The sequence below is a fragment of the Jaculus jaculus genome, chromosome X (assembly GCF_020740685.1).
Source record: "Jaculus jaculus isolate mJacJac1 chromosome X, mJacJac1.mat.Y.cur, whole genome shotgun sequence".
Lineage (NCBI taxonomy): Eukaryota > Metazoa > Chordata > Mammalia > Rodentia > Dipodidae > Jaculus > Jaculus jaculus.
In genome coordinates, this window is record NC_059125.1 from 133,635,753 (window position 1) to 133,651,843 (window position 16,091).

Sequence of the window (16,091 nt, forward strand, 5' to 3'; positions counted from 1 at the left end):
TTATCCATCTGAGAAATGCAATTTAACTGTTATTGACCATTTTAATCTTTTTTTTAGTTGTGATGATTTGATAATGTAATATGAAGTATTCTAAGACAATTCATCTAAAAGAACACTTTATTTTTAACAGGTTACTTTTGATCCAGAAGTATTTTTCAACATATTACTTCCTCCTATCATATTTTATGCAGGTTATAGTTTGAAAAGGGTAAGTATATTTGCATCTTACATCCTTTTAACTGCCTTAAATTTTTCTATAGGCTTTATATTATTTGATCCTCCAGAAACAGGCCATTAGTTCCAAGTTCCCCTCCCTTTCCCTCTTCTTGTCCTTTGTAGATCTGAAATTTATGCCTGTATAAGAATGCTTTCTTTTACTGATTTCTTCTAGTGAATAATGCATTTCATATTAGTATAACAGACTATAATAGAAAATATTTTCTTTGTCAAATATTTGGTACACATTTTAGCACAACATAACTTTTTGTGTTTTGTCAGAGACATTTCTTTCGGAACCTTGGGTCCATCTTGGCATATGCTTTTCTTGGAACAGCAATTTCTTGTTTTGTTATTGGGTAAGTACTTGATACTTTTTAACCCTTAAATTATAACTCTTAAATAATTTATTTTGATTTATATGGTATTGTATTCCTGAATGTATCTAAGGATTTTTGCAGTATAATATGCTCACATAAGTAATAAGTTTGAATCTCCTTTTTTAAAATATTTATTTACTTATCTGAGAGAAAGAGAGAAATATGCAGAGAGAGCAAGAGAGAATGGGTGTGCCAGGGCCTCCAGCCACTGCAAACAAACTCCAGATGCATGTGCCCCTTGGGCATCTAGCTTACATGGGTCCTGGAGAATCGAATCTGAGTCTGTGGGCTTTGTAGGCATGTGCCTTAATCACTAAGCCATCTCTCCAGCCCAAGTTTGAATCTTCTTTCAGGCCCAGGTATTAGCCATATTTAAAATGCCATTTAATTGAATTTGTAATTAATCACAAATGCTGTAGTTAATCCTTCTTCTTTTTTTTTTTTTTTGGCCAGGAAAATCTGACTTTTATTTCTTAAATACTGTGTATCTTTTTATTTTTACTCTAGTATTTTGTTTATTTAGAAGTAGTGTCTCACTCTAGTGGATCTCACTCTAACCAAGGCTGACCTGGTACTCACTCTCTAGTACCAGGCCAGCCTCAAACTCATAGTTACCCCTGCCTCTGCCTCTCCCAAGTGTTGGGATTAAAGGAGTACCACCACCACTCCTGGCTGTTTTTTTTTTTTTTTTTTTTTTTTTTTTTTACTGTATCTTAACTTCTTTTTAAAATATATATTTTATTTGTTTGTTTGAGATCGAGGACAAGCACATGGAGAGAAAGAGAGAATGGGCCCACCAGGGTCTCTAGCCACTGCAAACAAACTCCAGACGCATGCGCCCCCTTGGGCATCTGGCTTACGTGGAAATCAAACAAGGGTCCTTAGGCTTCTCAGGCAGACACCTTAACCTCTAAGCCATTTCCCCAACCCTATTTTAACTTCTTAATAGTTGGTATTTTCTCTAAAGTGGGGCTTTGTTTATTGAACAGGTCCATAATGTATGGCTGTGTAACACTGATGAAAGTAACTGGACAGCTTGCGGGAGATTTTTACTTTACAGATTGCTTGCTGTTTGGTGCCATTGTATCAGCAACAGACCCAGGTATGTTTTACATGACTGGAGCTGAAATTGTTCAGGTACAGAATTTTCCAGTTAGTGCACATGTGAGCATTTATTTCACGTGTAGAATCCATGGTTAGGTAATTTCCTAGTACTATACTGTCTTTTTAAAAAATATTTTTATTTATTTATTAGAGAGAAGAAAGAAAGGAAGGAAGGGAGGGAGGATGGAAGGAAGGAAGAAAGAGAAAAGGAAGGGAAAGGAAAGGAAAAGGAAAGGGTACACCAGGGCTTCACTGCTACAGACTCTGTAGACACATGTACTTCTTTGTATATCTAGCTTTATGTGGTAATGGGGAATTAAACCCAGGCTGGCAGGCTTTGCAAACAAGTGTTACTTGAATACTGAACCTTCTAACCATCCCTATCCCTATACATGGATGAAAAAAAATCATTATTTCTTTTGGTTTAATCACACATTTTTTTCTTTTATTTGTTTATTATATTTGCATCTCAATAGTCTATAAATTGATGCTGTCTTGATGAAGGCTATAGCATATTTTCTTCAGAAATTTTAGATTGGTCTTTATCTCTACTGATTGCATGTAACCAAAGATAAACTAGATTGGTTAAAATTGGCAATGATTATATACTTTTAAGTTTCTAGAAAATAAGTTCTCTGAAAATATGTTTATATTCAGCTATCTGCATGTATTAGTAAGAAAAATAGTTGGTTTTTAAAAAATATTTTATATTTATTTATTTATTTGACAGAGAAAGAGGGAGGGAGGGAAGAAGGGAGGAAGGGAGAGAGAGAAAGAGAATGGGTACAACAGGGCTTCTAGCCACTGCAAACAAACTCCAGATACGTGCACCCCCTTGTGCATCTGGCTACTGTGGGTACTGGGAAATTGAACCTGGGTCCTTTGGCTTTGCAGGCAAATGCCTAACCACTAAGTGATCCTCCAGCCCTTGATTTTTTTTTTTGTTTGTTTTTTTTACAGGGTCTCACTCTAGCCTAGTCTGGTCTGTAACTCATTTTGTAGCCCAGGCTGTCCTCAAATTACTTCCAACTATTAGGATTTCATGTTTGGGCCACCATGCTCAGCAAAAAACAATAGTGTTTAAATTGATACTCAACATCTTTAGTCATTAGGAAATGCAAATCAAAATTACATTGAGATTTCATCTCAGTCAAAATAGTGTCATCAAGAAAACAAGTGAGGATGTGGGGTTGGGGTTAGAGGAACCCTTTCTGTAAGTGATGGCTCATGTTATCCTAGCACATGGGAGGTTGAGGCAGGAGGATTGCTGTGAGTTTGAGGCCAATGTGGGCTATTTGGTGAGTTCTGGGCCAGCTTAGGCTATATAGTAAGACCCTGTCTCAATAAAAGGGAACTCTTATACACTGCTGGTAGGAATACAAACTAGTTCAGCCACTATGAAAACTCCTTTGTAGGGTCTCAAAATCCAAAAATTATAAATACCATATCCAAGCTCTACCACTTCTGGGTCTTTACCTTAAGGGATCTAAAAGATACTTGTATACCCATGTTTATTGTGACACAATTCATAGTAGCCAAGTTATGGGATCACCCTGGGTCCAACTGCAGAAAAATGGATAAATGAAATGTGACATATATGCACAATGGAATTTTATTCAGCCATAAAATGCATTTATGTCATTGGCAGAAAAATGAGTAGAACTGGAAATCATCATGTTAAGCACAATAAAATAGACTGAGGGAAACAAATGTCACAGGTGGTTTTTTTTTTTCTTATATGAAGAGCCTAAATTTAAAAAGAACCCCTCCAAAATAAAAATAAAACATGAAGGTAGAAGGGGGACTGTATTTAAGAAGAGTGAGGGGCCTGACTGACGGGGGTCAAAGGAGGGTAATGGGGTTTGAATATGATCAATAAACATTATTTTCCTGTATTAAAATATCATAATGAAATCCATTATTTTGTACAATTAATAAATAATAATAAAAATGGATAGTGGCCTGGAGGGATGGCTTAGTGGTTAAGGCATTTGCCTGCAAAGCCAAAGGACCCAGGTTCGATTCTCCAGGACCCACTTAAGCCAGATGCACAAGGAGGCACTTGCATCTGGAGTTCATTTTCAGTGACTGGAGGCCTTGGCATGCTCATTTTCTCTCTCTCTGTCTCCCTTTTTCTCTCTCAAATAAATAAATAAAATATATTTAAAAAAAGAATAGGGACTAGGGAGATGGCTCAGTGGGTAAGAGTGATTGCTGTACAAGCATAAGGACCTGAGTTTGATCCCCAGTACATATAAAAAGCCAAGCATGGCCATGCATGCCTGTAATGCCAGCCTTGAGGAGGAATAGAGACAGGAGGATTGCCAGAGCTCACTGATCAGCCAATCTTACCAAAAAACATCAAACTCCAGGTTCAGTGAGAAACTCCATTTCAAGGAAGTAAAGTAGAAGAGCAATAGCAAAGAACACCCAGTATCTTCTAGCTTCTGCACACATACCAACAGACATGTGCATACCAACAAAGAAAAAAGTTGAAAACGAATGGGGGAAAATAGGTCAGGATGAGTTTATTTATTTATTTTTTAATTTGTTTGATACTGAGAATAGAGCTTAGGGATTTGCTCCTGCTAGGCAAGTGCTTAGTCACTAAATGATGCCTTTAGTCCCTAGACTGAACTTTTGGAAATAACGATCCTCCCACCTCTGTCTCCCAACTGCTGGGATTAAAGGTGTTCACCACCATGCCTGGCCCTTATTTCTTATATCAACATTTATGTATGTATTTGTTGAAATGGTGGTTAAAGACTTAAAAACAATAGCTGCAAAATTGAATCCTCCTTTGTAGCCCAGGACTCCAGATCTTCTTGTTCAGTATGAGTTTTTTTTTCTTTCTTTCTTTTTTTTTTTTCCTGAGGTAGTTCTCACCCTAGTCCAGGGTCACCTGGAACTCATGGAAATCCTCCTACCTCAGCCTTCAAGTGCTGAGACTAAAGGCATGTACCACCATGCCCAGCCCAGGCAGTATGAGTTTTGATACTTATAAGGAGTATTGTATTCAAGATTGTTCAAGGCAATATTTGGAAGGTTGATTCTAAGAATAAGTAGCTGAAAACTTAAAAGCATAGACAATGAGAAATTAAAGATGAATTGAGTCAGCATTACAATTTTTATGTGACAAATAAAGACCACCTTTTTCATTAGATATGGACATACTTAGTATATAAACAACACATGTTGGTACCATCCTTTACCTCCTCTCTGTCCCTTTTCTGAAGAGGCCTTCTTTGTTGGGGATGCAGGACAACCCCATGGGGATTGTGGGTCATGCATTATGGGGTCAGGGAGGCAATATCTCTGTGTGTAATGTCCCAACTTGTGGCTCTAACAATATTTCTACCCCCTCTTCTGCAAAATTCCCTGAGCCATGCTCATTTGAAGCATTTTAAGTCTACTTCAGTGATGGGTACTTACAAGCCTCTGGATCTCTGCTTTGGTGGGTGTTGAGTGTCCTCAGTGTCTGTCTCCTTCACTCTTGTGCTGATATCAGATTCACTGAGAAAGCAGCACTCTTGCTCATTTCCCCAATTCCTTTGTGGTTTCAGCTGGGGCCAGGGTGGAGTGCACTGGGTCGTTTATCTCCTCAGGTCCAGCTCCCATAAAGACTGCCTTTTTAAAGGCTTCCATATTAAACGAGAGGTGTGGAGTTAAAGATACATGTCTTAATGTGAATGGATGATACTTGTTTCAGCATAGCATTGGCATAACCTATGGATCTGCAGCATTCCTGATCTAAACTAATGGTAAGAAATGGGTGTGTCACCAATTGAGAACCAGACAGATCAGCCTAAAGCAGACCGTAAATTGCTTCAAGAAATTAGAGCCAAAGAGCTCAGATAGAGAACTTTGAAGTTGCCATAAGTATGTCCTTAAATCATATGGACATAAAATAAGAACAGAAGGGGGCTAGAGAGATGGCTTAGTGGTTAAGGTGTTTGCCTGCAAAACCAAGGGATCCTGGTTTGATTCTACAGGACCCACATAAGCCAGATGCACAAAGGGGTGCGTACATCTGGAGATCACTTAAAGTGGCTGGAGGCCCTGACACTCCCACTCTCTCTCTCTGCCTCTTTCTCTCAAATAAATAAATAAATAAATAAATAAATAAATAAATAAATAAATAAAAAATAGCACAGAAGCATTGTGGGAGCTGGAGAGATGGCTTAGTGGTTGAAGGCACTTGCTTAAAAGCCTGACAGCCTGGGTTTGATTTCCCAGTACACATGTAAAACCAGATGCACTGAGTGATGTGTGCCTCTGGAGTTTGTTTGCAGTGGCAGGAAGCCCAGACATGTCCATACTCTTTCTGTCTGCCTCTTTTTACCTTTCTCAAATAAATAAATAAATAAATATTTTTTGGTTTTGTTTTGTTTTGTTTTTCAAGGTAGGGTTTCAGTCTAGCCCAGGCTGGCCTGGAATTCACTACGGAGTCTCAGGATGGCCTTGAACTCACAGTAATCCTCCTACCTCTACCTCCTGAGTGTTGGGATTAAAGGTTTACACCACCACGTCTGGCAAAATAAATATTTTTACAAAAGCATTGGGGGGGCTGGAGAAATGGCTTAGTGGTTAAGCACTTGCCTGTGAAGCCTAAGGGCCCCAGTTTGAGGCTTGATTCCCCAGGACCCATGTTAGCCAGATGCACAAGGGGGCGCACATGTCTGGAGTTTGTTTGCAGTAGCTAGAGGCCCTGGCATGCCCATTCTTTCTCCCTCTCTGCCTCTTTCTCTCTCTGTCTGTTGCTCTCAAATAAATAAAAATTTAAAGAAAGCATTGTGGGCTGATTACATAACTGGATTAAGCATGAATTCTTTTTTATGAATTCTTTTTATCAAAGGGGCTATCTTGGAACTGGAGAGATGACTCGGTGGTTAAAGGTGCTTACTTGCAAGGCGTGATGGCCTGGGTTCAAATCCCGAGTACCCACCTAAAGGTGCATGCACAAAGTGGCACATGCATCTAGAGTTCATTTGCAGTGCCAGGAGGCCATGGTGTGCCCCTATTCACCTTTTTCTCTGTCTACTTCTCTCTCTCCAAAATAAACAAATGGAGGGGCTATCTTGAAGAAATCTTGAACTTTAGCTTTGGAGGAACTAAGGTGACCCGAATGGCAGTGAAGGAATCATGTGAAATCCCTTAAATATAAATTCATTGACTTTAAATAATTTTATACATAAAAAGAACCTTCGACACAGATTGTAGGAAGTCAGTGTGTATTTTTTTTGGCTTGAAGTATTTCCCATGTTTTCTGTAGAGGGAATAAAAATAAATTTAAAAGATTTTCTTTTACTATGAGTTCAGACTTTGAAAGTTTATTCTGTTTCATCTTTTTTTCTTTCTTTCTGGTTTTTCGAGGTAGGGTCTCACTCTAGCCCAGGCTGGCCTGGAATTGACTATGTAGTCATAGGGTGGCCTTGAACTCACAGCAATCCTCCTACCTCTGCCTCCCCAGTGCTGGGATTAAAGGCATGCGCTACCATGCCCGTCCATTCTGTTTCATCTTTTGACCTTGTAAGTTAATCATCTTCTTTAATTTTCATCTGGCACAGTTAAAGGTAGGGTCCTAAGTTTATCTTTGAATTCCTGTGTTAAGTATTATAACATAAGGCATGAAGGAAAGGAGGAAAATGTGTTCTGCATGCCATGAGAGAGGATTTTGAAATATAGAGCTAGGTGTGGTCATACATGCCCATAGTTCTGATATTTGCAAGCTAAAGGAGAATTGGAGAGTTTGTGGCCTGGGTATGAAGTGAGACCTTGTCTCAAATAAACTAAAAGCCAACAAAACAAAAAGAAAACCTAGAGGGTCAGTTTTTGAGAGCTTATGTTGAACATTTTTACTTTTTGTAGTGCTGGGTATTGAATGCATGCCTGAGCTTCATCTTTAACCCTCTTTCTACTTTTTATTTGTGAAACAATTTTTATTTATTTATTTATTTATTTTTGCCTGGTTTGGCCTTGAACAACTCACTCTGTGGAGCAGACAGGCCTTGAACTTATAATCCTTCTTACCAGTCAGACTGCTGGGTCTACAGGTCTGAGCCACCTGGTCTGGCTTAGTTTATTAGTTTGTTTTGTTTCTCAAAACAGAGTCTTGCTATGTAGTTCAGACTGGCCTGGTAGTCCCCACTATGTAGCTGAGGCTGGCCATAAACTCATGCCAATCCTCCTGCCTTCGCCTCCCCAGAGCTGCAATTCCAGATGTGAGCCACTACACCTGGCTTTAGTTTAACATTTTTTTAAAAAAATCTTTTATTTTTATGTATTTATTTGAGAGAAAGAAAGAGGCAGAGAAAGTGAGAGAACAGGCATGCCAGGGCATCCAATGACTGTAAACAAACCACCTTGTGCATCTGGTTTATATGAGTCCTGGGGAATCGAACCTAGTTCCTTAGGCTTTGCAGGTAAGTGCCTTAACTGCTAAACCATATTTCAAGCCCTAGTTTAACATTTTTAAAACTAGAAACTATATCATTCCCTTCGAGACCACCAAGGCTGTCAGCCCTTACTGTTTGTAGCTGGCCCCATTATTAGTATGAAAGTAGGATGGTTTTTGTACGGAGCCAGTGGTCTCAGGACTCTTTGTCTTTCATCAGAAGCAAGCTTCTTAACATTCTGAAGCCCATGGGAAATTTTAGCCATTAGACTGCCTACATTACTTCAGTCTTCTGCTCAAGCAATAATCTTTGGCTTATATAAAGTTGGATGGTTGTATTTTTCTCAATTATGTAAGCACTTGCTCCAAGTCTATTATTTTACAATTGTTATCTTTCTAGAAGGTTGAAGGATAGATTTTTCTTTTCAAAAATTTAAAGAATTTCTCCACCCTCCTCGCTCTCTCTCTCAGTAGGCTTTGGAATCAGTATATTCCAGCTGCAGTGCATTGCAGTAGAAATTATATCTTTTAAAATGCAAGTTTCCTGTTTTTATGTTTGGCATATGAAAATGCTGTCCCATCTCTGGTTATATTAATCTTTCATGCCTGCTTGGGTTCACTTAGTGGGTGAATAATATGTGACTCAGCAATAAAAATTATCATGCAACTTCTCATTCTTATCTGATATTCTCAGAATTCTAATCTATTTGCTTCCCTAAAAGAAGGATTTGTTGTGTTTTCCTTCCTTTTTAACCTGGTATATCCTTGTAGTTGGCTTCTCTTTCAGTTACATATGCAACTACTATTCTTGTTATATATTTTATCCCAACCCAAAACTAAACTTATGTTTTCATTTTGTACTGTTTTTACTAAACTGAGAATGTTTGAAATTTGCAAGTCAAATAGCAGTGAGTTGTAAACCTCCAAGGAAAAGGGGGTGGTTGCAGGAGGACATGCTTTTCATACAATTCTGCATTAAAGACTAGTTATTTCTCAGTCTATATGAATTTATGAATATATTCTTTATTTAAAAAAACTGACTGCTGCTCCCACAATGCATAATCCACAACCCTATAGGAAATACCTGCAACCCTAGTGAGCATGGTCCCCGGTGGAATGGGGACAGGGACGAAGGAAAGGAAAAGAGGGTACCAACATATGATGTATCCATACAAAATATGTTGATAATAACAATAATGCATTAAAAATAAATGTACAAAATTAGACTATTAACCTTTGTATGAAAAAAATGAAGGCCAATTCAGGCCTCCAAGGTTGTTTTTCCAGTGTTTTTGGATATATCCAACTGTGTGCAAATATTGAAATCACATTGCTAAATTTTTATTGTGGTAAGAGAATATTAAAAAGGAATAGGCAAATTTTTAAATAATTTATAATCAGCTGTTGTGTAAGATATGTTACATTCATAATGTCTAAACATTTCTCTGACTCTTTCTCCTTGCTAGTTACTGTTCTTGCCATATTCCACGAGCTTCAAGTTGATGTTGAACTCTATGCACTTCTTTTTGGTGAAAGTGTCCTCAATGATGCTGTTGCCATAGTGCTATCCTCGTAAGTGTTTATTTTCTCACTGTACTCTGAATGTGACTGAGGGTCCTAGATGCTGAAATTCACTTATGAATAAAATGTTCTTTAAGTAGAAAAATTTGCAAGAATGAGGCTTTCTGCCCTCTGACAAAATTGTTTAGAAAATGCAGGGAAGAAAAGTTGTGTAGTCCCATAAGCTAAAAGAAATTGCTGTAAACATGCTAGGCACTTCCTCTATTAGTTTTGTCTGTATAATATTGTTAACGTAATGATGATTTTAGTGTCTGTGCAATTGTATTATGTTTTAACATCATGAGTATTTTTACTTAGGTTTAATTTTAATAGATAATGTATTCACATGGATGAGAAGGAAAAACTACTTAAAAAGGTTTATACAAAAATCATGTTCTTACTCTAGTCCTTATTTTCCTGTCTTTCTAGCTCCATAATGCTAAGCATTTTTATTTGTTCCTTATTATCCTAGTGTTTATTTAGGTAACTAAGATATGAATATGTATTTTTTAATCTTTTATTTTGAGAGACAGAGAGAGAGAGGGCATGCCAGGGCCTTTTAGCCACTTCAAATGAACTGCAGATGCATGATGCCACCATTTGCATCTGCCTACATGGGTTCTGGGGAGTTGAACCTGGGCCCTTAGTCTTTGCAGGCAAGCACCCTAACCACTAAATCATTTCTCCAGCTCCATTAACGTGTATTTTATTTGCCTCTTTTTTATTTTTATTTGTTGCAATGCTGCGGGATTGAACCCAGGACATTTGGCAAACTAGGCAAGCATCCTATTACTGAGCTACAACCGCAGCTTCTCATTTCTTATTTTGAAAGTAGCCTCTATATGTGTGTATGTGAGAACATAGGTATAATCTTGTATGTTTTTATAGCAAAAAGGAGAGTTTTCTTCTTTTTCTTCTTCTTCTTTTTTAAAAATTTTCAAGGTAAGTTCTCACTCTAGCTCAGGCTGGCCTGAAATTCACTCTGTAGTCTCAGGGTGGCCTCAAACTCATGGTGATCCTCTTACCTCTGCCTCCAGAGTTCTGGGATTAAAGGCATGTGGCACTATGCCTAGCTCTGCTTAGTCTCTTATTGCTGGACACTTGAAGGATGTTTAATCCATTGCTATTCCAAACAGTGTTGTAATGCTTAATCTTGTGCTTTCTTTATGTAATCCATGCATAGATATATGGAAGGATCAATTCTTAGAAGTAATGTTAGTGAGTGATTCAAAGAATAAATGCAATTATAATTGTATTAAACATTGGCAAATTGTGTGTCAGGGGATCATAACCCTTTATACTTTAACCACCAAGTTATGGAGTGTTTCCCTATAGCTTTACCAATAGAATATTCGATGTGTGTGTGTGTGTGTGTGTGTGTGTATTTAATTTTTATTTATTTATTGGTAAGCAGATAGAGACAGGGAAGAGAGAGGAGAAAGAATAGGCAGCCACAACAGGGCCACTAGCCACTGCAAACTAATTCCAAATGCATGCACAACTTTTGTACTTCTGGGTTTATGTGGGTACTGGGGAATCAAACCCAGGTCTTCAGGCTTTGCACACAAGTACCATAACCACAGAGCCATCTCTACAGCTAGCTTTTTTTGTTTGTATTTTGGTTTTTGTTTTTTCAAGGAAGAGTCTCGCTCTAGCCTAGGCTGACCTGGAACTCACTGTGCAGTTTCAGGCTGGCCACAAATTCACCACAATCCTCGTACCTCTGCCTCCCGAGTGCTGGGATTAAAGGCATGTGCCACTACACCCAGCCCCAGCTTTTTATCAATTTTGATAATTCAGAAATATCTTGTGTATTATTACAAGGTGTCTACAGGTAGAAGAACAGTTTGGAAACTCTGAGGAACTCAGTCCTGCCTACTTATTATTAAATAAGGAAATATGTTATCCTGTGGACAGTTGCCTTTACTGAAAGTTTCTGCAGGCAAGAAGTAAAAGTCCTTCTCATTTTCTCTATTTTTATATCTCTCCTTAAATTCTCCCTTGTTAACTATGAAAGAGTAGTAAGTTAAGTAGTAAGCCTGACTGCAGCTGTTGTCTCACTACAATGTGAGAAATCCCTTCCAGATGTAACACCAATCCATTGAAATGATGTGGAAAACAATAACTATCTAAATGTCAAATCGATTTTTTTTTTGTAAACGCAGCATATGTATATTTTACCATCTCCATGCTGTTTTCATTGTCAGGAGTTTTTGCAGTTTTTAAATATTGATATAATCCCAATTTAGGGAGTAAAACCCAAAGGCTGCAGCTGATATCAATGCTGAATAAAAGTACCTTTATTGGTGATAGGTGCAAAATAAAAGTTGTATACTTTATGGAGGGAGGAAGAAATGGATAGTATAATTTTAATCGATGTGTTCTAAAAACATGAAACTATAAAGCTCATTGAGATTTGTGGTACATATGAAATCACTAGAAGTAAGCGAAGACAAAAAGGTATAGATGTTCATTTGAATGTCAATTGTATATCCTAGACAATTATTTTACTATAAATTGTCTTACTGATAAGTGTCCTTTTATCAGTACCCTAATGGATTAAGAGTAAACAAACAAACAAAAAACAACCCATGTTCTGTTCTGCTCCTATCTTAAACTAATGTATGCGGTGCCTTGATTTTCCATTAATAAAACAACCTGTTTCCTACAACTTTAACATTTGTCCAGTGTTAAAGGAAAAAACAAAACAAAACATTGAGTTTGAGCTGTGTAGTATTCACATCAGTAGAAATGTGTTAAAGAGACAGAGCATTTTCTATAAAGTTTCTCACAAAAAGCCACACTCCTACTGCCGCCCTTCTCAAGCAGGGCTCTATGAGAGTAAAGCCTTATACAAAGTGATTTCAGTGACTCCTTTCTTCATTTTCTTAGGGATGGCACATAGCTAGTACCTTTCTGAATTAATAGGAAATAAGTTAACTTATTACATCCTCAGGTACAACCTTCATGGAAAAGGTTTATGCCTAGAGAATGTCATTGTAACAGGGGAATTGTCAGATGTGTGTGCAAGTATCTTAGTAGAGTTGTGTAAGTTCCCATCTAAAAGCTAGAGGATAACTAATGCTGCTGTCAATGGGAGGTCACTACATGGGAGTGTTCAGTGATATATTGATCATCATCTTTCATTCCCCACTGATGCATTCTAACGTATACTAGCTATACTTTACTTCTGTTGCATGCCTTTAGGTTGGCAATTATTGTGTTTGTTACTCTTCTTGAAATTTACATATTTATTTTTAAATCTTTTTATTTTATTAAAAAAACTTTTTATTTATTTATTTGCAGAGTGAGAGGTTGGGGGGGGGGATGAGAATTGGCTTGGGCATGTCAGGGCTGCCTGCCACTGCAAACGAATTCCAGAAACATTCGCCACATTGTGGATCTGGCTTTACATGTGTACTGGAGAACCAAACCCAAATTGTCAGGGTTTGCACGCAAACACCTTTAATTGCTGAGCCTTCTCTCCAGCCTGCAATTGCTTTTTTGAACTATTTTAAAATATTTTTTTTGTAAGGAGAAATAAAAAGAGAGTGAATGAGACAGAATGAGAATGGGCACACCAGGAAATCTTGCCACTGCAGATGAACTTTAGATGCATGTGCCACTTTGTGCATCTGGCTCTGTGTTGGGTGGGTATTTAGGACTTGAACCCAGGCCAGTAGGCTTTTGAAGCAAGTGCCTTTAACCACTGAACAATCTCTACAGCCCTTACATTAAAAATATTTTATTTATTTATTTATTTGAGAGAGAGACACACAAATAGGCAGGAAGGGAGGAAGGGAGAGAGAGAGGGAAAGAGAGAGAAAATGGGTGTGCCAGGGTCTCCAACCACTGCAAATGAACTCCAGATGCGTGCACCTCTTTGTGCATCTGGCTTATGCGGGTCCTGGGGAGTCAAACCTGGGTCCTTTCTTTGGCTTTGTAGGCAAGCGCCTTAACCACTAAGGCATCTCTCCAGCCCCCTCACTTTTAAAAATATTTTTATTTATTTATTTATTTATTTATTTATTTATTTGACAGAGAAGGAAAGAGAGAGGGAGAGAATGGGTGTGCCAGGACCTCTAGCCACTGCAAACGAACTCTAGATGCATGCACCACCTTGTGCATGTGGCTAATGTGGGTCCTGGGGAATCGAACCTGGGTCCTTTGGCCTTGCAGACAAATGCCTTAATCACTAAGCCATCCCTTCAGCCCCCCCACTTACATTTTTTTTGAGGCAGGGTCTCACTCTGTAGCTAGTAGAACTGGCTTTGAACTTGCTATGGAGCCCAGGGTGGCCTCAAAGCTCATGCCTTAGCCTCCCAAATTCTGGGATTGCAAGAGTGTGCCAACATGTCCAGCTTTAGTAGTCCTTTTGTAAAAACAGTTACAATACTTTCCATTTGATTTTCTCATGCATTGATTTATAAGGTATGTCTGTAAATATTGATATAGTTAAAGTATAAGTTGTGTAGTATTTTGCTGAGTGGTTATGTCATAATTAACATGGGAACCAAAACTCACAATACTTTTAAATATTTTTGCTGTCATTTATATTTTATGAACAAGTAAATATAGTGAGTAAATAAACATGGCCAATTGTTTAACTTTACTAGTGGCCAGAGTTATACATGGTAAAATAGTGACCATTCTTACATGTTTGGCAAATAAGATGGAATTGTTACAAATAGGCTTTTGTTGGTTTTTACGGTAAAGTCTCATTCTGGCTCAGGCTGACCTGGAATTCACTATGTAGTCTCTAGGTGGCCTCGAACTCACAGCAATCCTCCTACCTCTGCCTCCTGAGTGCTGGGATTAAAGACGTGCACCACCACGCCTGGAATTCACTATGTAGTCTCTAGGTGGCCTCGAACTCACAGCAATCCTCCTACCTCTGCCTCCTGAGTGCTGGGATTAAAGACGTGCACCACCACGCCTGGACCATTTTTTGTTTTTTTTTTGAGGTAGTGTCTCACTAGCACAGGCTGATGTGGATCTCATTCTGTAGTTCTAAGCTACAGAGGGTAGCTCCTGGGGGCGGGAGAGGGGCATATTTCCAATGTCTAGAGATGTCTTGGTTGCCATGAATGGGAGAGGATTGCTACTGGTATTTAGTGGGTAGAGGCCTTCAGTATACATAACAGCACCTCTGCCCATCCCCGCGCCAAGCAAATAGGTATCACTCCCCAAGTAGTAATAGGTTCAGATTTGGAAAAACCCTGACATAATTGAACTGGACCATTTATATTATATATTGTTTTCAACATTGAAATCATCTTCTTTTTATCATTAATATAATAAAGTTAATGCACATTTCCAATAAGAATTCAAAGTATTCGATGTTAAAATAGGAAATTCTTGAAAGTTCAGAAATAACCAGTTTTGTTTTTCACCTAGACTTTTTTCCAGAGGCCATTAACATGCATTTAAACATTAATTTTAAATCACAAAAGGCAGAGTACTAGAGACATTTTTTTCTGTGACTTTTTTTTCACTTGGACATCATACTAGAATAATGTGTCTCTTATTCTGCTGTATGGTTGTACTACAAATTTACTTCAGCAATCTTACATTTATTAATAGATTGTCTTTTTATGATGTATAGAGATGGAACCTAGGCAAGTGCTCTACCACTAAGCTATACCTTCAGCCCAATATTTGGCAATTGTTAATATCAAGGTATTAAAACTTACCTTGCAGTGAGCATATTTGTGTTTGAATCTCTGAATCCTGGGGAGTAATTTTCTAGGATACTTTTTGTTGTTATATAGGATACTTTTAAAAAGTAGAACATCTAGGCCAGTGGGTATAATGATTTTTAAAAAAATTGAGAAAGCCGGACATGGTGGCACATGTCTCTAATCCCAGCGCTTGGGAGGTCAAAGTAGGAGGATCACTGAGAGTTCGAGGCCAGCCTGAGATTATATAGTAAATTCCAGGTCAGCCTGAGCTAGAGCAAGACACTACCTTGAAAAAGGGAGAAGTAATTGCCACATTTATCTTTACAAATGGAGACCTGTGTGGAAGCAGTTGAGTATCTGTAGACATGGTAATACTATGTTTTTGTATTGTAGCTTAAAGAAGTATTCCAAAATATATAAAAAATCAAAAAGATGCTTTCACACTATTTTTTAAAATCTGTCAATTGTATCTATTACTTCTTTTTAAATTATTTTATTTATTCATTCATTCATTTCTCTGTGTGTTAGAGAGAGGCAGATAGAAAGAGAGAATGGGCATACTAGGGCCTTTAGCCACTACAAATGAACTCCAGACGCATGTGCCCCTTTGTGCATCTGGCTTATGTGGGTTCTGGGGAATCAAACCAGGGTCCTTAGGCTTCTCAGACAAATGCCTTAACCACTAAGCCATATCACCAGCCCCTTTCACACTATTATAGAAGCAACTTTTGAAATCCAATTTATGTTTTTATTTTT

The 16,091-nt window shown here is 38.0% G+C and overlaps 1 protein-coding gene across 2 annotated transcripts in view; it reads left to right on the forward strand.

The window, feature by feature from the left end:
• Slc9a6 (solute carrier family 9 member A6) overlaps positions 1–16,091 on the forward strand; it is a 75,354-nt gene that overhangs the window by 19,406 nt on the left and 39,857 nt on the right. For both annotated transcript variants that reach the window (XM_045140452.1, XM_004653993.2), the window contains 4 exons: positions 131–208; positions 499–575; positions 1,586–1,698; positions 9,561–9,666. In XM_045140452.1, the coding sequence (XP_044996387.1) occupies positions 131–208; positions 499–575; positions 1,586–1,698; positions 9,561–9,666 (374 nt within the window). The remainder of the gene's footprint in view (positions 1–130; positions 209–498; positions 576–1,585; positions 1,699–9,560; positions 9,667–16,091) is intronic.